This window comes from Cercospora kikuchii (genome assembly GCF_019650295.1).
Source record: "Cercospora kikuchii DNA, contig_00003, whole genome shotgun sequence".
Taxonomy (NCBI): domain Eukaryota; kingdom Fungi; phylum Ascomycota; class Dothideomycetes; order Mycosphaerellales; family Mycosphaerellaceae; genus Cercospora; species Cercospora kikuchii.
Window position 1 is genome coordinate 3878643 of NW_025408584.1, and position 24085 is coordinate 3902727.

At 52.9% G+C, this 24085-nt stretch overlaps 13 protein-coding genes across 13 annotated transcripts; 7 read left to right on the plus strand and 6 right to left on the minus strand.

Annotated features, from left to right (window-relative positions):
* Positions 1-51: 51 nt before the first annotated feature.
* On the plus strand, positions 52-2714 carry CKM354_000589400 (uncharacterized protein; the record flags this gene model as incomplete). The annotated part of the gene is made up of 3 exons (XM_044801186.1): positions 52-353; positions 408-624; positions 675-2714. 3 exons carry the CDS (start codon positions 52-54, stop codon positions 2712-2714), a joined length of 2559 nt encoding a protein of 852 aa, XP_044657121.1.
* Positions 2715-3115: 401 nt separating this feature from the next.
* On the plus strand, positions 3116-4213 carry CKM354_000589500 (uncharacterized protein; the record flags this gene model as incomplete). Its single annotated transcript, XM_044801187.1, has 1 exon — positions 3116-4213. The coding sequence occupies one exon, from the start codon at positions 3116-3118 to the stop codon at positions 4211-4213; it is 1098 nt and encodes a 365-aa protein (XP_044657122.1).
* Positions 4214-4834: 621 nt separating this feature from the next.
* On the plus strand, positions 4835-5923 carry CKM354_000589600 (uncharacterized protein; the record flags this gene model as incomplete). The annotated part of the gene is made up of 1 exon (XM_044801188.1): positions 4835-5923. One exon carries the CDS (start codon positions 4835-4837, stop codon positions 5921-5923), a length of 1089 nt encoding a protein of 362 aa, XP_044657123.1.
* Positions 5924-6643: 720 nt separating this feature from the next.
* CKM354_000589700 (uncharacterized protein) lies at positions 6644-6950 on the minus strand (the record flags this gene model as incomplete). Its single annotated transcript, XM_044801189.1, has 2 exons — positions 6644-6796; positions 6855-6950. The coding sequence occupies 2 exons, from the start codon at positions 6948-6950 to the stop codon at positions 6644-6646; spliced, it is 249 nt and encodes an 82-aa protein (XP_044657124.1).
* Positions 6951-7009: 59 nt separating this feature from the next.
* CKM354_000589800 (uncharacterized protein) lies at positions 7010-7817 on the plus strand (the record flags this gene model as incomplete). Its single annotated transcript, XM_044801190.1, has 5 exons — positions 7010-7144; positions 7195-7233; positions 7288-7321; positions 7466-7566; positions 7641-7817. 5 exons carry the CDS (start codon positions 7010-7012, stop codon positions 7815-7817), a joined length of 486 nt encoding a protein of 161 aa, XP_044657125.1.
* Positions 7818-8270: 453 nt separating this feature from the next.
* Positions 8271-9531, minus strand: CKM354_000589900 (triglyceride lipase; the record flags this gene model as incomplete). Its single annotated transcript, XM_044801191.1, has 3 exons — positions 8271-8331; positions 8389-8877; positions 9041-9531. 3 exons carry the CDS (start codon positions 9529-9531, stop codon positions 8271-8273), a joined length of 1041 nt encoding a protein of 346 aa, XP_044657126.1.
* A 370-nt stretch (positions 9532-9901) lies between these two features.
* Positions 9902-10966, plus strand: CKM354_000590000 (uncharacterized protein; the record flags this gene model as incomplete). Its single annotated transcript, XM_044801192.1, has 1 exon — positions 9902-10966. One exon carries the CDS (start codon positions 9902-9904, stop codon positions 10964-10966), a length of 1065 nt encoding a protein of 354 aa, XP_044657127.1.
* Positions 10967-11102: 136 nt separating this feature from the next.
* Positions 11103-11852, minus strand: CKM354_000590100 (uncharacterized protein; the record flags this gene model as incomplete). Its single annotated transcript, XM_044801193.1, has 1 exon — positions 11103-11852. One exon carries the CDS (start codon positions 11850-11852, stop codon positions 11103-11105), a length of 750 nt encoding a protein of 249 aa, XP_044657128.1.
* Positions 11853-12797: 945 nt separating this feature from the next.
* On the minus strand, positions 12798-13610 carry CKM354_000590200 (uncharacterized protein; the record flags this gene model as incomplete). The annotated part of the gene is made up of 1 exon (XM_044801194.1): positions 12798-13610. One exon carries the CDS (start codon positions 13608-13610, stop codon positions 12798-12800), a length of 813 nt encoding a protein of 270 aa, XP_044657129.1.
* A 735-nt stretch (positions 13611-14345) lies between these two features.
* On the minus strand, positions 14346-15959 carry CKM354_000590300 (chaperonin-containing T-complex subunit CCT3; the record flags this gene model as incomplete). The annotated part of the gene is made up of 1 exon (XM_044801195.1): positions 14346-15959. One exon carries the CDS (start codon positions 15957-15959, stop codon positions 14346-14348), a length of 1614 nt encoding a protein of 537 aa, XP_044657130.1.
* Positions 15960-16286: 327 nt separating this feature from the next.
* Positions 16287-17497, plus strand: CKM354_000590400 (uncharacterized protein; the record flags this gene model as incomplete). The annotated part of the gene is made up of 2 exons (XM_044801196.1): positions 16287-16781; positions 16844-17497. The coding sequence occupies 2 exons, from the start codon at positions 16287-16289 to the stop codon at positions 17495-17497; spliced, it is 1149 nt and encodes a 382-aa protein (XP_044657131.1).
* Positions 17498-18114: 617 nt separating this feature from the next.
* On the minus strand, positions 18115-21968 carry CKM354_000590500 (uncharacterized protein; the record flags this gene model as incomplete). The annotated part of the gene is made up of 3 exons (XM_044801197.1): positions 18115-18780; positions 18829-21748; positions 21796-21968. The coding sequence occupies 3 exons, from the start codon at positions 21966-21968 to the stop codon at positions 18115-18117; spliced, it is 3759 nt and encodes a 1252-aa protein (XP_044657132.1).
* A 571-nt stretch (positions 21969-22539) lies between these two features.
* Positions 22540-23811, plus strand: CKM354_000590600 (uncharacterized protein; the record flags this gene model as incomplete). Its single annotated transcript, XM_044801198.1, has 2 exons — positions 22540-23697; positions 23755-23811. The coding sequence occupies 2 exons, from the start codon at positions 22540-22542 to the stop codon at positions 23809-23811; spliced, it is 1215 nt and encodes a 404-aa protein (XP_044657133.1).
* Between the last annotated feature and the right edge of the window lie 274 nt (positions 23812-24085).

Here is a 24085-nt window from a genome sequence, read left to right on the forward strand (position 1 = left end):
CACCTCTCTCAACACTGTTTCTTCTCACCTGTGCAGGTGCCTTCAGCGACTATGGACGCGCTCCCAGCTCGGTCTGCGTCGACCGATGCAGCGAACACGGATGAAACACACAGCTTGACTGGAGAGCAGAATGTCTGGTCTGTTTACACCAAGACTCGGTCCACGATCAATGAGCAGCCATTGAGCAAAGATGAGGTCGACAAAATGACAAAATGGTTTCACGCCTCCATGTACTTGTGCCTGGGCATGCTGTACTTGAAGGAGAACCCGCTGCTCAGAGAGCCTCTGAAGAAGGAGCACTTCAAGCCGAGATTGCTGGGGCATTGGGGCAGTGATGCTGGCCAGTCATTCACGTGAGTTCGCATTGAGAGCCGCTCTGCGCTGATCCAACACTGATATTCTGACAGGTACATTCACATGAATCGATTGATCAAAAAGTACGATCTGGACGCTTTTGTGATTTCGGGCCCGGGACACGGCGCGCCTGGCTTGATCTCGAACTTCTACTTGGAAGGCGTGTACAGCGAAGTGTATCCGAACAAGAGCGAAGACGTTGAGGGGCTGCAGAAGTTCTTCAAAGCTTTCTCGTTTCCAGGTGGTGTCGGTAGTCATATGACACCAGAGGTAAGATCGCGAGTGTGGAAGGATACAGAATTTGGGCTGACGGGAAGCAGACTCCAGGATCTATTCATGAAGGCGGTGAGCTCGGCTACTCACTATCCCATGCATTCGGCGCAGTGTTCGATCACCCACATACGATCGCTTTAACGATTGTCGGCGATGGCGAGTCCGAGACCGGACCACTGGCAACGAGCTGGCACAGTAACAAATTCCTCAACCCCATCAAAGATGGTGCTGTACTTCCTGTACTTCACTTGAACGGCTATAAGATCAACAACCCTACGATACTGTCACGAATCGACGAGGAAGAGCTTACGAATCTGATGAAGGGCTATGGATGGACGCCGTATTTCGTGGAGGGCAGCGACCTGGAGACGATGCATCAGGCTATGGCAGGCACGCTTGAGCGCTGTGTCAATGAGATTCGGTCATATCAGAAGCAGGCTCGTGACTCTGGAAAAGTGTTCAGACCGAGATGGCCTATGATCGTTCTGCGATCACCAAAGGGCTGGACTGCCCCTCGCAAAGTAGAAGGACACTATCTCGAAGGCTTTTGGCGTGCTCACCAAGTGCCTTTGACAAAGGTGCACACGGACCCAGAACAGCTCAAGGCCCTTGAGACATGGATGAGAGGATACAAGCCAGAGGAGCTCTTTACCGAGGAAGGCAAGCTCGTTCCCGAACTCAGAGAGTTGGCACCACCCAAGGGCAAGAGGATGAGCGAGAACCCAATCACTAATGGCGGACTGTTAAAGAAGCCATTGCGTATGAACAGCTGGAAAGACTACGCAATCGATGTCAAGAAGGCCGGCGTTACGAGTGCCTCGGGCATGTCAAATTTTGCCATCTTCTTGCGGGACATTGTCAAGAACAATCAGACGAGCTTCCGTCTCTTCGGTCCTGATGAGACGGAGAGCAACAAGCTCTCCGCTGTCTACGAAGCTGGCAAGAAGATCTGGGTGAACGGAATGCTCGAAGAAGATCAAGATGGCGGTAACCTTGATCCCAATGGTCGTGTGATGGAGATTCTGTCTGAGCACACCTGCGAAGGCTGGCTGGAAGGCTACACTCTCAGTGGCCGTCACGGCTTGTTCAACTCATACGAACCGTTCATCCACATTGTCGACTCAATGGTCAACCAGCACGCCAAGTGGCTGGAGAAGTGTGCGGAGGTGAAGTGGCGACAAGCTGTTGCTTCTCTGAACATCCTGCTCACCAGTACTGTCTGGCGACAAGATCACAATGGATTCACTCACCAAGATCCTGGCTTCCTGGACGTCATCATCAACAAGTCACCGGAGGTCGTGCGCGTTTACTTGCCGCCAGATGGCAACACTCTGCTCTCGACCATGGACCACTGCTTCAAGAGCGAGAATTACGTCAATGTGGTGGTTTCAGATAAGCAGAACCATCTTCAATACCTCAATGTCGAGGACGCAAATACTCATTGCTCCCGAGGCATCGGCATCTGGGACTGGGCATCGAACGACTATGGCTCCGAGCCAGACGTAGTCATCGCATCTTGCGGTGACGTCGTGACACAAGAAGCTTTGGCCGCTACCGCATTACTACGAGAATATCTTCCCGACCTCAAGATCCGCTTTGTCAACGTCGTGGATCTCTTCAAACTGATCCCTCATGGTTATCACCCACACGGCCTCAAGGATGTTGAGTACGACGCCCTCTTCACCAACAACAAGCCCGTCATCTTCAACTTCCACTCTTACCCATGGCTCGTCCATCGCCTCACGTACAACCGCAAGGGCCAAGACAAGATGCACGTTCGTGGATACAAGGAGAAGGGCAATATCAACACGCCTCTGGAGCTCGCGATTCGCAATGAGGCTGATCGATACTCGCTGGCGATCTTGGCGATCGAGCACTTGTCTGATGTCTTGGGCAACAAGGGAGCAGGACCGAGAGAGAAGCTGATCGAGAGAAGATTGCATGCGCAGAATTACGCGTGGGAGACGGGCTTGGATGTGGAGGAGTATAATAACTGGCAGTGGCCGTACTGGGAGAGGGCGAGAGAAGGTGAGGGCAAAAAGCGAGTAAGCGATAGATCAGAGAGGCATCTTCGGGCTCACTCATGAAATGAATGATAATGAAATTGTGATCACCTTTTATGCGTCGTGCGTCCAATCAAACGTGGAAAGACGACTTCACTTGCGCTCTTACCAATATCCAGGACGACAAGACACAGTGCCGCAGTTGCATCCAAATACAATGATCAAGATCTACCACGGCGCGCTCCCTCCAGATACAATCTGGAAACGACCGCCTGTATGAGGCGCGACTGCCATGTACACAGGAGAAGGAGCAAACGAGTAAGTGTTTCGGAGCGGGAAGAACGTTCGACCGAGCGAAGAGCATTGTCGCTCTTGGCCTGTTGAACTGCCACCTCACGCTTCTTGTCAACAACAACCATCGAACAGAGCAATCATTAATTAATTGTACAGCCCAACTCCGCACGCTCATCACAGATTCTGAGAAGATGGCCAACCTTTTCGGAACCCTTAATCGCTTCATCTCACGCTTGGACTCTGATCCAAACACGACCACAGCTGCTGCACAAGGCTCCACACAACCCTCCGGCAACCACTACGGATTCCACGTGCTGCGCAATACGAACGGCCAGATCCCACTAGAGCCTTGGTTCGACTTCATTATTGGCATCAATGGGCACAACATTGACAATCCTGATCCTAATCTGTTTATGACCGAGATCCGCAACTGCGCTGGATCGACCATTAGTCTTGGAGTCTTTGGCGCAAAGGGCAGCCAGATCCGCGAAGTCTATCTCTCTGTTCCGCCTGCTGGAGATGCATTGGGACTCGCGCTGCAATGGGCTCCGCTGGACATCGCGAATGACGTTTGGCACATTCTGGACGTGATGCCGAACTCTCCTGCCGACGTTGCTGGGCTCCTGCCATACTCGGACTATGTCATCGGAAGTCCCGATGTTATTGGCTTACGCGGCAATCACGCTCTAGGTCAGCTCGTAGAAGGATACATGAACTCCGCTTTGCGACTCTGGGTGTACAACCAGGAGTATGACGTGACGAGGATGGTCACCATCACGCCTGCCAAGAACTGGGGTGGTGAAGGCAGTCTTGGGTGTGTGCTGGGGTATGGCGCGTTGCATCGCATTCCTGCACCACTAGCAGAACCGTCGACTGGACCTGGCGAGACAATGTTTGACGGTGCAGAGGTCCCGCCGTCAACATACGCGCCACAGCCTGCTAGTGAGCTCCAAAACGCGCAGGGTGGCCCAAATGCCGGCGGAGACTTCCTCGTGCCTGCAAATATGGATCTCAAATCTGGAAGCCCAGGTCTGGACGGTGCTGGGGGACCTACGAAGCCGCCGCCCGCCGGCAAGGCCAAGAAGGCGAGGGTCCAGCATGCACCGGCCGCCGGACTGGACGACTATTTCGCTGAAGGCGAACAAAAAAGTCGTGAATTAGAGGGCAACTCGACTTCCAAGGCGAGTAATCTGCCGCCTCCACCTCCCAAGGCGGGAGGCCCACCGAAGGCTGCGTCGTCTGCAACTACGGCCGATGATTCTGAAGCTAAGGATGAAGACGCGAGCTAGAAGCCGTTGGCACTCTGGTTTCCTTCGACCTGGGGATCGGACGGATCCGCTTCAGAATACGATGGAGACTGGGTCGAATCCTTGCGCAGGGACCGCAAAAGGAGACCGGATCCTGTCTGCATCGGGCTACTTCTACTCGTTGTGATCGCACTCATCAGTTGGATCATGGCTGTGCTGGCAAACGCGATCTTCACGCCCTCATTGCAAGATGTTCTTCAGAGCCTATGGAACAGCAGCTCCGCCATGTGCATTTTATGCCACCACGAGCAAGGTCGTGAATTTTGTCGTCTTGTGGAGTGTGCATTGTGACATCTTAGCCGCACGGCAGAGACGGGAGGGGAGCGAGAAATTCGAGGCATTACCAGAACGAGTCCGAGCGGGCGAAGATTTCGACTTGACCTAAGAATCTAGAAGAAATGCAATCACGTTGTTTCCTATTCCACGTCCCCGTTTGCTGATCCCTGCGTGTCACTTGCTAGCGCCGCAGCATCGAGTCAACTCAGGCAGTCGCTGCAAGCTTCTCATCTACCACACACCTCGTTCAGCTAACTCCAATCACTCAAAGTGAAGGCGCACTTGCAATCACTTGAGTCGTCGACAGTCTGTTGCGCCGGCACGAATATGGCAGCTAAGAAGGGCAAAAAGACCAAGATGAAGAGCGGCTCTCCCGTCGACACCCAGGCAGGAGCGACTGCGCCGCCGGTCCAACCGCCTGCGACTTCAGTCGTCACCGAGGAGCACGCGCCGATCCTGTCGAAGCCACGCAAGAAGAAGAAAAAGCAGCGTCAAGGTGACAGCAGCAGTCACACCAGAACCTCAAGTGACACAGGTCCTGTCACTGTCACCAACGTCGATGGCACGTGCAGTGAGCTCGTTGACTTGCAAAGCAACGCTGGCAGCGATCAATCTCTGTCGCTCGTCCCGTCCAAGGCATCAGACGGGACCGAGTCCTCTGATACTAGCCCTGTCGACCGCGAAGAGGAGAACAGGAGGCACTGGGGTGTTGAAGAAGCCGGGGCGCGTGACACCACGAAGACAAAGGCAACAACCTCCCCAGTCGACCTGAGTCCCCTCGGCCAACCTAAGAACTCTGGCGCAGTCAAGGGCTCAGGCAAGCAGACCGAATGGTTCAACCCAGCACGTCAGGAAGCACTCGAAGCAGTCAGCGACTTCAAGACTAGAATCCTCGAACGAGCTGCGAAACAAGCACGCAATGACACGCGCTTCACTCCTTCCCCATATCCGAACGATCTTTACTTGTACGACAAGCCCGGCAACTCGCCAGAAGACAATGCTATGCTCACGCTCAAGCGCGGTTTCGACGCTGCCATCATTGAGCTCGATCCGTCTCTGATTCCAGAAAAGAGCAGTATCCCGCTCAATGTTACCAAGAGGGCGGCCATGTATGTCTGCGGCCTGCTTAAATCTCACGATGGGCAGTTTCGTTGCGCAATCGACAGTTTGAGGGGCTCTGTCGAGAAAGGCCAGCCGGCACTTGCTCCCTGGCTGGCTGACATGTGGGACGAAAGATTACTCGATAGTGATCGAGACTGGTTGCTTGGCAAGAAGATCGATGACATGGATGAGGAAAAGGCTAGGAGCCACATTGGGAACATGATGGAGTTCATCATGAAGTACAAACTGTGGGGCCAGATGGTGGAGGCGGAGTGCGAGGAGATTGGAGTGGCAGTGTATCCAAGGCTGAATTAGAGGTAGAGGCAGGCGTGGAGAGTCGGTATCTACTGACCGCAGGAGCGCATCGTGCTCGTATGTGATTGGCATCAGAGAGGAAGAAGGACCATAGCGGTGCGCAGGTTGCTCGCGAAGTACGGCAGAAGGTGTCTTAGCTTTAGAACCACCGCTGCAGAGGGCGGCTAGACCAAGGACGGTCGACAAAGCTGGCCTGTCCGTTGCAAAATCTCATCGCCCCTTAGATCACCTCGGCCAATTCGCTACTCTCCCATCCGCGGCAACAACAGCAGTCCATCCTGCCCCATTCTCTCACTCTTCCCGTGACCTATAGCCCCGTTCCTTGCTGTTCATGATGGCCAGTTGAGGCAGAGATAAATCCCCAGAGACCTTCCTCGGGCAGACAGGCAACTCGAGAAGAGATCTTCGTGCAGCGCAGAAGCTCGTGACCAACGTCGCAGTCAGCTTGTGTGCCCGATTTAAAGCCCAAGAAGCTCCACCAGGCGTGAGGAGCTCGTAACTCGGCACTTCTCGGTCTGTATGGAAGTACGACGTTCTGGTAGTGCAGTTGATGCTGCCACGCGCGTCCTTGTGTCTGGCTCGTGTGGATCTTACAGGTCACGGCTGGCGCGGACCCAATGGTTATTCATCCTTTGATGCCTCAAACAGTCCTCTCTCGCGGGCATTGCCCCTCTCGAGATCAAGAACAGGTGCCCATAGGTGTCTGTGTCCGAGCTGGCTTCACCTGGCTTTGACTTGTCCATCTGTGCTGTCGCTAACATTCTGCAGCTTCTTGTATTGCTCCTCCAATTGCCGTTGCATCTCGAAATCTGCCTGTCGTTCTCTTTTGATCCTTTGTTGTTCCATATCGCGTATCACACCAGCATGCATGAGCTGGGAATACAGTTAGCAAAATATACCAGGGTTCCGGCCAATCCTTTAGCTATCGTACTGCTTGATCGATTTTTTGCTGGCGATGTACAAATATCACAATGCCAATGGCACTGACAATAGTGCCTCCGAGCGTTAGCTTCGCGGCGGTCGACATCGTGAGGATTGATTCGTAGATGGACTGGGATTGGAAGTGAAGAAGCGTTGGAAGATGTCATGTCCTCGTGTCGTGTCTCGGCGCGATCCGAGACAGGCCAACTGCACCCAAGCTCCACCTCGACGACGCTATACAACATCGACCACCATTTCCACGGGCAATCATTCTCTCTTTGCCGTAACTCACTCAAGATGGTATGACGATATGCATCTGCGACCATACTGCAGAGCTGACAATGTTTCAGGCGGCCCAAAACTCAGCAGGCATCCAGACGCTGCTCGATGTTCGCTCAACCCACATTCCCACATGCTGCGACTAGCTCTAATCAAGACTGTAGGCCGAACGTGAGGCACAGAAGATTGTACAGAAAGGTGCGGGTTGAGAGGAGTCCAAGCATACTCAGCGACTGACGTGCCAAACAGCCAGAGAATGTACGCCGAACCCACGATCTTGAATCACGTTGCGATTGCGCATGACGTTCCTCCCCACTAACGCCCTCTCCCTCCTACCTACAGACCGAACAAAACGAGTAAAGGACGCCCGATCAGAAGCTCAAAAGGAAATCGAGGAGTACCGAAACCAGAAAGAAGAGGAGTTCAAGCAGTTCGAGTCGCAGGTACAAATTATCCCCATATGCGTTCTCGATATATCCCACAGTAGTGTCGCTAATACCGCGTTTCTCCTGAGTAGCACACATCAGGCAACAAGAAGGCCGAAGAAGACGCCGACAAGGAGACGAATCAGAAGTTGGACGAGATCAAGGGTATTGGGAAGAAGACAGGGCCCAAGGTTGTAGAGGATCTATTGAAGGCTGTTATGGACGTCCAGCCGCAGGTTCCCGAGCGGGTGGATCAGCCAGTGGCATAAGAATAACTTACGAGGTTTGGGCGAAGGACAGAGGTTGCATAGAGGTCGGGAGGCTTTGATACGAGATACCTGCCAACTACCTGCTGCCCTGCATACATGTCATCTGAGAGAAGCCTCATAGATCCACGAGTGCATGTCCGTGTATGCGAATGCGTGGGTTTTTCTCGATCTGGATCAACTCCTCAAGAGGTTATGATCATTGAATTCGCTCTGGCCTCTGCGTTATCTGGTGAAATGCAATAGCGAACTGCCGTTGCCTGGAGCAGCGGCGCAACTACAGTTCACTTGGCTGTTTGTGTACTATTTCAGACTCTTCCGCTGACTCTATAAAGTCTGTCGCTGGCATGTTGACTATGCGCGTCTGGCTCGCGCAAACCCGAAGGCAACTGCTCTACCTCCACTTGCCATTTCGGAACGTATCGTACAAATGCGCCACGACTCTGCCTCAGAACCTCAGAGCCCCTCTTTTGCGAGCATATCTGCAATACTCAGGTAGAACGCAATCGCGTTGAAGCTGTAGATCTCGTCAGTGCCGCTATCGAACATGATGGGGAATGTCAATTGTGCTCACTTTTTCTTCTTCTTCCCGGTCAACTGCCAAAAGTACCACCTCAACCGATTCGTCCAATTGATCAAGTCCAAATGACTGACATGATTTAGAGTTCCTTTGTACGTTCCCCACTTGCTAGACTCCACAGAGACCATCCCGTCATTCTGCCCTTCCACTGGCTCGATTACATTATGTGACTTCCTGAACACGGAAGTGAAGTGTGGTTGAAACGCAGCACCATAGGAGTAATACTTCACTCCATCAAGATCTGGTGTGCGCGGGTTGAATGACTCGGCCATGTACTTCAGGGTTAGTTGTCGGAAAGCACCGGTCTCCATGCCGAAAAACTCGAGAACTTTGTAGAGTTTTGGGACGTTGGTATAGCCTATCCGTTCGAACATGTAGTCTGCGAAGGAGGAACCGCGGTGAGGAGTTGCGACTGTGGTCAGAGAGAGGACTTTGACGTTTGCTGGTTTGAGTCGCGAGACCATGTGTCGAGCGTCAAGACCGCTGGTAGATGTTAGTGAGTTGGATGATTGTTCTTTGCGTGCTGTTCGTACCCCTAGATGATGTCAGCATTTCATTCATTGCAGCGAGGTGAGAATTTCTGACCATGCTGTGTCTAGAAGATCGTTAGCACTTTCTCAGTTGCTACATTAAAAGCCAGCCTTACGCTATTATATTAACTGCCTTCCCGCCCGCCTGTCTCTCAATCGACTCCGCAAGTCTCTGCGCCCGAACTTCGATCCGGCCAGAAGGTGGCACAGAAGCCGTGATGACTTCGACATTCTTCGCCGCCAAAGCCTCTTTGATGCCATACCAATATTCTATCCCGCGAATGGGTATCGCGTGACCAAGTGGTCGTAGTTCATCGAAGCCAAGAAGTCCATGTGCCAGGATGATGGGATGTTTCGGCGCGTCGTAACTTGTTCTCAGGACTGCGAACTCATCTTCTATAATCTCGCCCTTCTCATCATTGATGGGTTTCTTCTGGTCTTCGACATTCGTGATGCGAGGATCCGACGTGTTCTCTGGTGCTCTCGTCTTCTCGGCCTGTTTCCGGGATCCTGTTGAGCTATGTAGACATGATCTTTGTCTTGCTAGACATTGAAAATCCGATAAACCATTCGCTTGTACGCGAACGGCCCGTCGCAATATGAGCATCGCTCGTTGTCTTGAGCATGTCTGTCGTGGCTTGGCACTTCAAGATTGTGGCTCAATGTTGCTGTGGCGACTGAGTCAGCATGATGTCGTTCACGCGTCGTCGGGATCACGGCCATCAACTTCACTTGCCCACAAGAATACGTATAGACGTGCACATCAAAACTCTTGCACGAGAATCGGCATCGTAGTGCGCCTAACCATGCTTCGCCAGCTCTGTCGCGATGCACGACATGTCTACGGCCAAGCCGAGGTCGCGAGAGCTGCATGAAGGCCCCGCCTGCCACTGACATAACTATCCATCATTCCCAGGTCTTGAACGGTAGGTCCCTTCGTGACTAAACCAGCTCGCAGCAGCAGAAACAGCAGGAATATGTCCGAAGGAAAACAACGTACCGTCATACAGAGTGCGAAAGAGCGGCTCTCTGCCCTCTCCGACTCCATAGCCGGGGTTCCACACTTCACATTTCTCGCGTTCGACCAGCTTCCACGAGTTGAAGGTCAGCCCCAAGGATGTACATGGAGCTTTTGGGATAAGAATGGTGTGAAGGATGAGATCGGAACCTTGAACCTCTTGACGCCAGAAGTCGTACAGCAAGCCTCGAAGGAGATCAAGACTGGACAACACGTCCAGCTCGATTGGAACTTGTCAGACAATGTTCAATTTCCGGGTTTTGGAAGGAGGAAGCTGGAACATAAAGTTCTCGATGCCCGGGCCGCGTCAAAAGGGAAGCACGCAGGTTTCGACGATGAGCTGCATCTCAACACGCAAAGTGGTTCTCAGTGGGACTCGTTGAAGCATTTCGCCCATCAGCCAACTCAGATGTATTATAATGGCCTGTCCCACGACGAGGCCTTGAAGAGCGACAGGAATGGCATCCACAAGTGGTGTGAACGAGGTGGCATCGTAGGAAGAGGCGTTCTGGTAGACTGGCTGAGCTGGTACGAGAAGAAACATGGCGATCCTCCTTCCGCAGTCTCCAGACACGAGATCCCTGTGAGCGAGCTCGATGCTTGCCTCAAGTGGCAGAATACCGTACCAAGGGTCGGAGATATCTTGATCGTCAGAAGCGGGTATACGAAATGGCACGAATATGCTTCACCGCAGGATCGTAAAGCTGGAACCCAAGACAATTCCATTGCGATTGGTCTCCAGAACAATGAGACGACTGTACGCTGGCTGTATGATCATCACTTTGCGGCTGTAGCTGGTGATACAATTGCTTTTGAGGCTTGGCCGCCGCCGTTCGAGACTGGCTGGACGTTGCATGAATGGTTGTTGGTGCAGTGGGGTACGCCGATTGGCGAGCTGTGGAATCTGGAAGAACTGAGCAAGATTTGCGAGAAGGAACGGCGTTGGACGTTCTTTCTAACGAGCGCACCATTGAACGTCCGTGGCGGCGTAGGCAGTCCTCCCGGAGCGATCGCCATATTCTAACAAGTGATCTGCAGGTGAAAATTACAATTCATTCTGGTGTCGTGCCCGGCGCCAACATACAATACCGTGCATCTTCCCGCCTGCTCGTTTAGCTATCTCATCATTCGTGACATGGAATGCTGGATCGTAATGGATCTCAATCAATAGACCTTTCTTGTGGGGAGTCTTTGTAAGATGGGCTTCCTTTGGGCAGATTAGGATCAAGCCAGAATTCCGGGCCCAACGAAAATTCGTTCTGTTCGTCTTTGACATTCGTCTGCTCGATCTTCTCATCACTGCCCAGCGACCCTTGAGGGAAAGGCGGCCCAACTTTGGCTAATGCGTTCCTGAAGTTGCGTGTCTTTGGATCTCCTTGGAAATTCGCAATCGTAGCCCAATAAAAATTTTGAAAATTCACGGGCGTGATTCGCTTCTTCATATCATTTTCGTCCTCGGGTCCATGCTCCTGATGGAAAATTAGATCCAGGAAGGCGGCCATCAATTTCACATGTGTCGGATGAAGTATTTTACGGTCTGTCCTTGCCACCAACACCATTCCAATGCTGTTCTTCCAATCCGGGAGCGGTGCGATTGACTTCTTTCCCTCCGCCGACTCATAGCAGCGCATCATCAGCCATGTTGCCAATGAATTGCTGTAGTAGTCGCCAGCCATGTCTGTCCCATACTGCAAGGGTGCTTCGGTGGAATCTTTTGGTCGAAGGAGTGAAGGTCGTATTTTCATCAGAAGAAGTGGTATGCCCATCAATTCGGACACTGGACTGATCTGCCCTTGGGTGAAGACCGGGTGCAATTCGTGAGCGTTCTGCGAGTCGAAACCTTCCTTCACGTGTCGGACCGAGACTTCTCCTGAGCAAGCGACGCGAACTACCCGAATGGGGCCTCCCATCGTACGTGTGTTGTTGCTGGTATCGAGACTCGGAATGAGATATGTTTTGTGGACTGGATGTTCTTTGTTTATGCTTCTCGCCGGGGGAAGGATGAGTTTATGGTGATTGCTTCGACAAGCGTCATGGTAAGAGCGTTTTTGTCGCGCAAAGATGTGGCTGCTTCATTCTTTCCTTCCCAGATCCTGCAAGACTTCATTCGCGCCTTCATCTTAGGACGGTTTTATCTGATCGGCAGTGGTACAGGTTCAGAAGACACCTCGAATTCACATGCGCAGAGCACGAGCCGCCGAGCTTTGAGTGCATTTAGACATATTGAGACGCCATGGAACATTGATTCATCGCAGCACGATTCCATTTCCCTGAATCGCACACAAGGAATACATACAGTCTGATGTCTCTTCGGATTTAGGGCTACTGCCAGAAGTTTGCTCTCGTTGCCTCTGCATCGGCAACAAATGAGGAAGGAATTCACGAACTCACTTCCTTCCCAGAAGAGGAACCTTCAAGGTCAACTGATTCCACAAACTCGGTGTCTGTAAAACTGCAAGAATGTTGGAACCGCGAGTATCATCGATTTTCAGCCCGCCAGCATGCTGATGAGCTCTATAGAGTTTTTACTCTCTTGGGGCCTAAATACAGTCTTCGGCCAACCCGAGACCCGATCGCTATAATGTGTATCTTTCACGGGAAAGATAGAGGCTTCTCAGCTCACAAGAGTGGCCACGACTAAAAGTGTGCCGCGACGAGCTGTCTGAGCCCAAACATCCTCCAAAACAGGGGTCGCAAAGGATCGTCTCTTTCTTCGAACATACAACGACTTCTCTGCCCCTGGACCTGGCGTAGGGTGGTGAAAGCACAACAGAGAGCCATCTGAGTTCCTAGCGCATGTACCTCATGCCTGCCTTGCATTCTCCTATCCTTCCGTGTTCTCCTCAGCCTCTAGCCTAGTGCCTCCGCTCCGTAGTCCTTCCCCGTCTGCTGAGCTCCACGTACGTAACTTCTATCCGCATAGCTGGGAACTGCGTCGGCATTGGTGCAGCACCTTGTCCAGCATCGAAGCTACTATACCTCGGTGGACGCTGTGGGGACTCAACTGGCGAAGCTGTCCTCGGTGCAGGGCCGTAAAGCTCGTCGTAAGAAGGCGGCAAGCCCCTGAGATCTCTCGCGTACTCACTAGGGCTACGATAGGGAGGCAGTTCTGGATCGCCGGTCACGGAAGGATGGCGTCGATGATAGAAACCGTCGAGGCCGTTGGGATCCTGCGGATCAATCGTCATGGCGTTGCGGCGACCGTGGCGAGAACGAGGCGGTAGACCGAGTTCTTGGCTTGCCAACATACGTTGACGATGGGTGAGTGGCTGAGTATTGACACCAAGTTCTCTTAATGCAGGCCTCGAAGTGTTGTGGCTAGGGTAGTCGAGTCCGCCATATGTTACCAATGCATCGAAGCTATCGCGGCGCTCGTAGGCAAACCTTCTGCTGCTGTTTCGTACTGGGATGGGGAAAGGCATTGGATCGTTGGGGTGGACGGTTCTGCCACCGATGTCCTCGTGTCTTTGTACTCGGATCGACACTTGTGCTGGTGATCCCCTGCCTTCTAGGAGCGGATGGCGGAACGCCAGTCTATCTGGGTCTGGCTGCCATGACTGGATTGCCTCCATCGAACGCAAGTGCCGTCTAGTGCGAGTAACCACATTGAAATTTGGGGGTTCGCGGAAAGGGTCGACAAAGATGGCGATGTTGGGTGGACTCGGCATGTTGCTTTCGAGTCCAGTTCTGCTGAGCTGGAACTTGATTTGTTCTTTCTCGCCTTGAGATGGTCTAACAGTTTCTTCAGTGATGCTCGAGGAAGGGAGAAGGTGTCTGAAGTACTTTCGCCCATCCTGCAAGGTTGAGGTCATCGCGTGAATCGTACAGAAACTTATCTCTTGTGCACTTGACGACAGCAGGTGAATGGAGGACTGTGACAGTGCATTGGTGAACTGCATCGCAGTGATTCACTTTGTGAAATTATCGGTGCACAAGCTCAGTGGGGAAATCTATAACTTTTCACATTTGAGATTAAGAGCAGGATGTGTTCATGAACAAGCTTGTGTTTTCAGGGGCACTGCCCATGCACTGAAATCTGCGTGTGGCATGTGATCGTTCAAGCTGCCGAGAAACGGAAATTATCGAGTGTACTATGGGAAGTAAGCATATCGTCATGCAGTAGGTTGTCAGGCGCATGTGTAAAGTTGTCATGTGTCGGCTGTCTACGAGACTCAGCTACAAGACAGGTGGTGGTTCCGCGTCATTGTTCGTGAGGCAGCGTCCTACACCAGGAAGCATTTCATGGCGACGATCCTGGCATCGAATCGTAGCTCGCCTTCCGTTGGCTGAGCTATGGCCATTGTTCTTCATTGTACACGGCACTGATTTTGCTTCCAGACCTGTTGCCTGCCCAGGTCAGAACTTTTCATCATACTCATCAAACATGCTCCTCACGCGCCTACTCAATCATCTCCTCCTTGTCCACCCGCAGTTCTCGCCTGCTTGGCGCCAACGATATCGTCGACTCTGAGCAACAAGCACGCACTCTCGATTGCGGTCTTGACGCTCTGCAGCTTGATAGCCTGAGGTTCCCAGATGCCGAAGTCCTTTTGATCAACCACCTTTCCAGCATCTCCATCGATACCCCAAGTCGAACCGCCCTCGGCGTGCTTAGCTCGCAGCGCTGTCAGGATCCTTATAGGCGATGCACCTGCGTTCTGGATCAGTGTACGAGGAATGACCTCCATAGCGTCCGCGATGGCCTTGTATGGCCATTGTTGCACGCCCTCGATCGACTTTGCGAGCTGTGCCAGACGTACAGCGCACGCCATTTCGGTCGCACCACCTCCGGGCGAGAGGTATGGATGGAAAATAACGTTCCGCGCCACCGACATGGCGTCGAGCAAGTTGCGGTCAATCTCATTCAGGATGTCTTTCGAAGGGCCGCGAAGCAGGATTGTGCAAGCTTTAGGGTTCTTGCACTTCGTCAGGAAGGTGAAGTACTCGTCTCCGATCTTCTCAATCTCGAAAAGACCGCATTGCGTGCCAACGTCACGCTCTGTCAAGTCATAGACTGAGTTGACGATTGTGGCACCAGTCGCACGTGCGATACGGTTGTTGTCCGTCTTGCGTACCCGGCGAATGGCGGTGATGTTGGCTTTCTGGAAGAAGTGCTGCGCCAGGTCTGAAACACCCTTCTCGGTGATGACTAAGTCGGGCTTCACGGCAAGAATGGCATCACACATTGCCTTGATCTGCTCCTCCTCCAGCTGCAAGATCCTGTTCCAGTCTTCCTCTTTTGTGATCTCGATGTTTGTTTGTGACTCGCCCTTCTTGTACTCCAACGTGCAGTCCAGCAGCACGACTCTCGGATTCTCTATCCGCCTCCGCATCTTGGGATGTGTGATATCCTTGTTCAACATGACACCGTCCAGCACTTTGCTGTCCTCAATCTCGCCTCCAGGCACCTTCTCCACACGTGCATATCTCTTGATGTCCACTTCCCTCTTGCCGCCGTGCGCATCTGTGCTGACTGTTCGGACCGCCTGCAGTGCCAAGTCGCACATTAGATCTGAGTATCGCGAGGTGAATTTGGTTCCGATGGAGGTAGAGATCAGGTTCCGCATCACATCGTTGTCGTTAATATCAACGGGAATGGAGACATCCTGGATGACTTTTAGGCAGTCTGCGAGGGCTCGCTTGAATGCCTGAATGATCACAACCGGATGGATGTTGCGCTCGAGTTGCGGTAGCGAGAGAGCCAGAATCTCACCAGCCAGAATGATGACTGTGGTTGTGCCATCTCCCACTTCCTCGTCCTGCGTCCTTGCCAATTCGATCATGCTCTTGGCTGCTGGGTGCGCCACTTCAATCTCTCGCAGAATAGCGTGGCCGTCGTTGGTCAGGACAATACCGCCCATGGGGTCCAGCAGCATCTTCAGCATGGCCTTGGGCCCCAAACACGATCGAATGATATCGGCGACGGTCTTTGCGGCGGTGATGTTGGACAATTGTGCCTGACGACCGGTCTTTCGGTCGCCAGTGGCGGTGTTCATCACCACGACGGGAGCTTGCATCTTGTCGGTAGCTCGGTGTGCGGTGTGGTGTCGGCGTGGAGGGCTGTATGTCACTGCGCTTTCAACTTTTCTGGAGAGCTTCGCGTCTGGCTGTGTTCGCGCGGCCGGCGATACGGAGAAAGTGTGGCTCCGGCAGGCAGCAAGCAGCACTCACATGCTTCCGACAACAATCCGAGAACGAGGGCGCTACTCCACCTTATGCCCGCTCTAGGCACATCTGACGATCCGTCTCGCACGCGACCACACATCACTCCCTCCGCTGTCGAAGGATATAATACCATGCGACGATAGCATCACCGCGCCTCTCCTCCACCCACCGCCGCGATCATGAAGGACCCATTCCCCCTACCACCGCCTGAGTGGCTCGTCGCCGCGGTCAAGCCATTTGCCGACGCTCTTTCGCTGCCGACCCTCGCTTTACACGCCCACGAAGTCATATTCGCCTTCTTCCTCTACACCATAATCGGCAGTGTCGTGTCTCCTATAATCAGCTCAAGACTAGTCCCACAACGGTACAAGGCTTTGAACAAAAGAACGAGAATCAATTGGGACGTCCATGTCGTCTCGTTCTTCCAATCCGTGCTCATCTGCGTCTTGAGCTTGTATGTGATATTTTACGATGAGGAGAGAATTGCTGTGCGACCAAGAGAGCTATGGGAGAACAGGATATGGGAATACACGGGTCTCAGTGGGCTCTGCCAGAGCTTCGCTCTGGGTTATTTCCTTTGGGATCTGATCATGTGCACATACTATGTCGATATCTTCGGCATTGGAATGCTAGCGCATGCAATCAGTGCCGTGAGCGTCTTTGCGCTGGGATACGTGAGTTATCATCTTCTCCAATCTTGCCAATGATTACCGCCACTGATGTCTCCTTCCAACAGCGCCCGTTCATCTACTTTTACGCCCCCGTCTTCCTTCTCTACGAGCTCTCGTCCCCGTTCCTCAACATCCACTGGTTCTGCGACAAACTTGACCTGACGGGGTCTCCCATCCAAGCCATCAATGGCGCCTTCCTTGTCAGCTCGTTCTTCGGCTGCCGTCTGGTCTGGGGCAACATCTCATCTGTCCTCGTCTTCCTCGACATCTACAACGCCATTTTCAAGGGCAGCACCGAGATTACCAAAATTGCCACAGGAGCTCCAAAGAACTACAACGCCACCGAATTATTATCCATCTACGCCGACGAGCAAGGTCAACGTTTCGCCTTCGCTGGGGCACAGTACATCCCGCTATGGCTCGGAGCTTGCTACCTTGCCTCGAATCTCGTCCTCAACTCCCTGAACATTTTCTGGTTCTGGAAGATGATTCAGACGATTCGATCAAGATTCGATCCTCCTCTGGGAACGAAAGGAATTGAACCTGAACCTAAGCACTGGGAACCAGTGGAGAAAGTCAAAGCCGTCAAGGATGAGATCAAGAGAGGCTCCACACCCATCGTCGCGAAGGATGTGGATGTGCAGCAACGGACTTTGCCAGACGGGACGCAGAAAGTTGAAGTGCAACAACGGACGCTGAGGACGAGGCGGAAAGCTTGATCGTGGAGGCACGAAGGTGCATTAGATAATTGCAACGTTCTGGAGTCATTTCAGGCAACGATAAACCTTTTCAAGAGTCGGAGACGTGGACTCATTGTCAGGCGAAAATGGTGGCGAGGACTTTTGCAGACTGCGTGCGTGCGTGCGAACGCCAATTTTGGTTGATATGCTCGGTTCTTGAAGGCGACGAAATGCGATGCACATAACGAATGAGAGAAATATGATTGGCCATGAATACGGTCGCAAGTTCTACTTCCGAGAAAGGATACTGCGCTAACTGTCACATTGTCTTCAACACGTGAAGAATATGGCACGCCATTCGAAAGAATGTACACAAAATTGTCGATTAAGCGCTTTTGAAAGAGGCTCACTAAGCCGATAAGACTTCATCGGAAGAGACAAAGAAGCTGCCAGGGGGCGAACATAATTCCCATCCGCCAGAAACCCCCAAGTCCAAAGTCCCAACTCTTCCGCAGACCCAACTCCAGTCGAACAAAAGGTCTAGAGGGCGGCTCGAATGAGCTCTGCCAGTCGTGCAAGGTAGTCGTCATCAACATCATCAAAAGAAGCCACAGCCAGTGGCGCGCAAAGCCAGTATCCAAGCTCACAAGCTCCCATCAAACACCGGGCTCATATCTCCAACCACCTTCTCTGACGACCCTCTCCCTCAGTTCCATATCTCTCCTCTTCTCTGCACTTGTGACAGCATCACCTGTCTCAACCCACATGGCACTACTGCCACGATCACGGAAACGCTTCAAACGATCCTGGTTCTTGCCATTCTTGAAGACCTCTTCCATCTTCAGTTCACCAATAGGCCCGAAAACTGCCTCAGGATCCATAAGTTGTTGCTGAGTGAGAAGCTCTCGAAGAGCCGGCGAAGCTGTCCATGAGGGTGCACGGAAGCCGCCAGGCTCGTCATCGTCATCTTCTTCATCTTCGGAATCGGTAGCGATGTCAGGGAGTTCAATATTGTCGCCTTGAGGATAGTGAGGCGTAGACTTGGCAGACTTGGGAGCTTGCATCGGTCTCGAGGGTGTTTTAAATTTGCTTGCATCATAGCCCGATGCGTATTGGGAGTGTGAAGCCTGACCGGGCGTCTTTGCGTTGCTGTCGGCGAAAGGAATTCGTGCGCTTGATGTTTGAACAAGCTGGCTCGGGTGGATTGGCTTGCTGCCGTGCTGCATTTGATGTTGTGCCGTGACTGTGGATTTGAACATGCTGGCGTGGTGAGGGGCTGGAGGCGGCGCATGTGTGTATCCAGAGAATTTTGACAATGTTTCCTGCGCTTCGTTAGTAGCTGCTGCTGAACAGGAAATCCGAGAGCTTACCTTGCGCATTGTGGATGGCCGTTTTGGTGGTGCCATCACGGATGTGCGCTGATTCTGGTCATCCTGCTCCTCGTTCGTTCGTCGTCGCTTCGCATCGGTCTGCTGATACGACGGCGCATTGCGCAGGATGCCAGGGCGCTGTGGTTGAGGCTGATGGTCATCTTCCTCGATAGGAAATTGGCGCTTCGCAGGTTTGGCAGGATTTGTGGGCACAGTGTTCTTACCGAGCTGTCGCAAGGTGCCAGGCAGATCTCCACGCGGATGTTGCTGGGCTTGTTGGCTGCGCTCGCGGCGGATGGCCTCCGCCAAGTCGTGCGCCTCCTTCGCCTTTCGTGCATCCTCTTCTTGTCGATGGCGTTCGAGATCTCTTCGCTGCTGCTCGAGACGATCCTGCTCTTTGCGTTGTTGGTCGAGACGCTCCTGATCTCTCCTCTGTTGCTCCGCGCGATCTTGTTCACGTTTCCGTGCTTCTGCAGCACGCTTTTCCGCCACTTTGCGCTCAGCAACCTGCTTGGCTTCTTGCACGCGCTGTTGCTCTGCGGCCTTGCGCCCCTCCTCCGCTCTCTTCTCCTGTTCGGCCTTCTCAGCGCGCTTGCGCTCCAGCTCGCGCTTCTGCTCAGCCTTTTTAGCAGCAGCTTTCTCATCGGCTTCTTTCTTCCGGGCCGCAGCCTCCAGTGCCTTCAGACGAGCATTGCCGCCAGCAGTACCCGGCCTGTATCCCTGAGCAGAGCCGGCTCGTGGTCCTGCATAGCTGCTTGTTGATGAAGCAAGAGTTTCATGCTGTGATTTGCTGAATGAAGAAGGAGCTGGTCCAGCACGTGGCGCTTGAGATGGCATGCGAACTGCGACAGGCGCCGGCGTCGTCTGCGATGACGCTTTTGTTGGCCTCATAAGTCTCCCTGGAGCCCTCAACTTACCAGCCGGAAGCATACTGTTCTTCGGCGGCGGTTGGGGCGCTGTCTCGCTGTCGGAAGCCTTCTCACTGTTCGCCGATTGAGGTCGTGAAGCATTTGCAGCAGCCTTCGCCGCCTGCTGCTTCTCCTTTTCAACCTTGACTGCTTCCGCCTTTGCAGCCTTTTCAGCTTTTGCGGCCTCTTCAGCTTGCTGTTTAGCAGCCTTCTGTCGCTCCTTTTCACGGGCTTTCTCCAATTCAGCAGCAGCCTTCTCCTGCGCCTTGAGCTCTTTCTCACGCCTCTTTTCACTCTCATTGGAATTTCGCGTCTTTCGGCTTGGACTGAAGGAAATCACTGAATTGTTCCTGGCCGGACTTTGAAGCACATCCTTTTGCGACCATAAAGCACCAGGAAGGTTGAAGATCTTGTTGCTTTGTTCGGCACCATCACGGGTAGGTGAACGCGCCAGCACAGGAGAGTCGTTATGCGCCTCCAACTTCGCTGCAGCGCTAGCACTGGCCGATGAGGCGAAAATGCTCTTGGCTGACTTTAACGCTGACCACAGTCTGTTCTTCGACGCGCTGAGGTGGCCATCGTTTGTCTTTCTCGATGGTGAGCCAGCAGGTGTTGTAGATTCTAGTACTTCTGCGAGATTGGGGTGTGAAACAGATATAGCTTTCTGATGCCGAGGGCTCGCCATTTCTGCTCTCGAGGGCGATGGAATTTCTGTGGTTGAAATTGACTTGACGTGCATTGCAGGTCTCGGTGAAGCCAGTTTTGCTGCTGTCGGCTGGAGGCCAGATTCCGAAGGCTTGCTATGCCAAGTCTGAAATGGTTTCGTAGGCGCAATCCAATCATCCTCATCGTCATTAACTGGAGCAGCGGGTTCGTCTACCATCTTGTCATGCATCTCAACGTCAGGCTCGTTGGCCTGCTCCTTGTCTTGATCAATCGTCGGTAACTGCGGATAACCTGTCTGGCTCAAAGACGCAATTTGGTGAATGCTTTTCGATGGCCGTGCTTCCTTCGTCTTGCCCAGCATGTTGATCCGATCGTGAAGAGTCTGTGCTGTGGTCTTACCATGGGTCCTGCCTTCTGCTGGCCCATCCTCTGTGTGCTGATTTTCCGTTTGTCGTGTGCCGATCGACTTGTTAAACACGCTGTTCCTGTGTAGATCCATCTGGCCCATGCTGCGCTTTGAGCCAAGCGGTTCACGCGCTGGTAATGACGAGAATGTAAAGCTGCTTTTGCGGTTCAATGGCTTCTCGGGGCTAGAAGCATCAGAGTGCTCGTCTGCACCTTCAGCCTCCATATCCACCTCGTTCTCGGGTGCAACGGGCAACGGCGCTTCCTTTGGTTCCGGTTGGGATGCTACTGGCTCGGCCCCTTCATCTTCCATGCGCTCATCTTCATACACTTCGATCACATTCTCCTGCTGCAACGCGTTGGCAACCATTGCGGCCTCCTCTTGGTGAGTATATGGCTGGGTGTCGCCAGGCGCGTCTTCCATTTCCTCGTTCTGACCAGGTTCCACTGCATGGCCTTGCTCTTCGGCCGAGACAAAAGAGTCGTCACTAATGACATGGTCGTCTCCGCTTCCTCCTTGTGAACGCCTCACTTGAGCTTCCTCGTCATGCACAGGGACTTGCGAAATATGCTCGCCCACTTGCGACGATGACGTTACACTTGCGGTCCTCTGCGCGTCCAGCTCCATCTCATCCTCGGTCATCATTCCATGGTATCCGGAGTCGGTGTATGGGTACGGCTTTCCAATCCGTTGAGGACTTGTCGCTCGTCCGGCTGGCTTGTGTTGTGGTGATTTGTTCTCGTCCGTTGCTGGAACTTGGAATTGCGTGACTTTCTCGAAGAACGCCGTGTTCTTTGCAGGCGATGCCGCTGTGGGCTGTGCATTGGGCGCAAATATATCAGTTAGTGGTTGGCGCGGTGCGAGAGCGTTCACTTTTCGCGCAGTTCGCGGCGTCTTTCCGCGTAGCTTGCCAGGCGTCTTGAACATGTCGGCAAAATTACTGCGGCAGTCAGTAGTCATTCATGCTGTAGTTTGGAGCGATCTTACACTTGTGTCTTGCTGAAGATGTCTGCCATGTGCTCGTTCAGCCAGTCGAGCTCGTTGCGCACACTATACGAGAACTCCTCGACATCCTGCTCCACGAACTCGTTCGCCTGCTCGCGCTCATTCTGAATCCATTGCGACGAGCCCACAGGCATCGCCTTGCCTCTCGCAGCCATTGTGTCTGATTGTTACACCGTGGGGGTGCGCGTTGCTACGCTGCTCGATACTCGTCCCGCTGGGTGTCTTCCAGAAGCGCGCCAGAGTCCAGTGCTGTCAATAAGGGCTAGCTGTACATGTTCCAAGAAGGCGCCAATGTCGTTGGGTGATGGCGCGGCGGGCGGTGTCGTCGGCGGTAGTGGTGGTGGTGAAGCGCGTGTGTTTGGTCGTCATTGTTTTGGTCGAGCTTGACTCGCTTAACGCTTGGGACGCGAGTGCCCGTGATTTTTGCCAAGCCTGCTCTCCAACTTCCATCTCCCGCGAACCGACTGGCTTCAACTTTATTCCCGAGCCTTCATTGGCGTCACTACCGATGTCGCCGCTGGTATAATCAATAAGTACAGCATGTAGATCACGGACTCTGTCCCAATACCTACACCTCTTACAAATCACCTCCTACTAATCCCAATGGCACAAAAGCTCTTCTCGTCACTCCGCACAGCCAGCCGTGCTGGCCGTCGTGCAATCCCCGTTGCTCGTTCACCAATATGCAGTTCGCGAAACTTCTCGCTAACAGCACGAAGGCCACTGATGGAGACGTCTGGGTTCACAGAAGAGCAGATGACTGTCAGAGAATCGATCTTCAAAATATGTTCTGACTTCCCAGACGATTACTGGATGGAGCGCGACTACAGTGGCGAATACCCTGGGGAACTGCATGCCGCACTTGCCAAAGATGGCTGGCTAGGCATTGCTCTACCTGAGAGTCTTGGAGGCGCAGGATTGGGCATCTCAGAGGCGACGATGATGATGCAGACCATTGCTGAAAGTGGTGCCGGGATGGCAGGAGCACAATCAATACACGCCAACGTATATGCCACTCAGCCCGTTTCAAAATTTGCAACACCGGAGCAAAGGGATCGATTCTTGAAAAAAATTGTCAGCGGTGAATGGAGAACGTGTTTCGGCGTGACAGAACCAAACACTGGTCTCGACACTCTGAAGCTCAAGACCCTAGCCACTCCGGACGGAGAAGGCTATCGTATCTCCGGCCAGAAGATTTGGATCACGAATGCACAAGTAGCGCAGAAGATGGTTTTGCTCGCCAGAACCACCCCGGTAGAAGAAGTCAAGAAGCCAAGTGAAGGTTTGAGCATGTTGTACATCGACCTGGACAAATCAAACCCGGGGCTGGAAATCAAAAGAATCAAAAAGATGGGCGGTCGAGCGGTTGACGCCAATCAGGTGTTCTTCGATAACTATTATGTGCCAAAAGATGCTTTGATTGGAGCAGAAGGCAAAGGCTTCAAAATCATCTTGCACGGCATGAACGCTGAGCGATGCCTTCTTGCTGGAGAGGCCCTCGGACTAGGCTATGCAGCATTAAAGAAAGCCACTACCTATGCTCGCGAGCGCGTAGTGTTTGGTCGACCGATTGGCCAAAACCAGGCAATTCAGCATCCACTAGCATCAGCTTACATGCAGCTTGAAGCGGCTAAGCTCGCCACATACCATGCTGCGAGGCTGTATGACCGCAGTACTCCTGAGCATCCAGATTTCGATGAGAGTATAACGCAACATCAAGTTGGAGTAGCAGCGAATAGTGCCAAGTATGTCGCTGCTGAAGCCGCATATACAGCTTGTGAAAGAAGCGTCATGAGCATGGGCGGCATGGGCTATGCTGCCGAATATCATGTGGAGAGGTATCTGCGAGAATGCTTCGTACCAAGACTAGCTCCGGTCAGCCGCGTAAGTGAAGCAATTAGTGTCGTGGAGAAACTCACACAGTACTAACGACACTCGCAGGAGATGATCATGAACTTCATTAGCGAGAAAGCACTCGGTCTGCCTCGAAGTTATTAAATCAAGTACAAAAGAGTGTCCGACACCTTGTTGCCTACGGTCTACCCTGATAATTTCGCTCTACTAGGATCTTCATCGCTATCAATCGAGACCGGATAATCAAGAACGATGGACCTGGCGCTGGGACATGGATCATATTCGCTCATCGCGACTGAATGCAAAAGCTGGCGCACAGTTCCCTAGGCCGAGAAGTCGGATGCTTATTGCAGGAACTTAGCAGATTTTAAAGTTTGAGCGACCCCATTCAGCTGTGCCGCTGTTTAGGGCCTCCAGC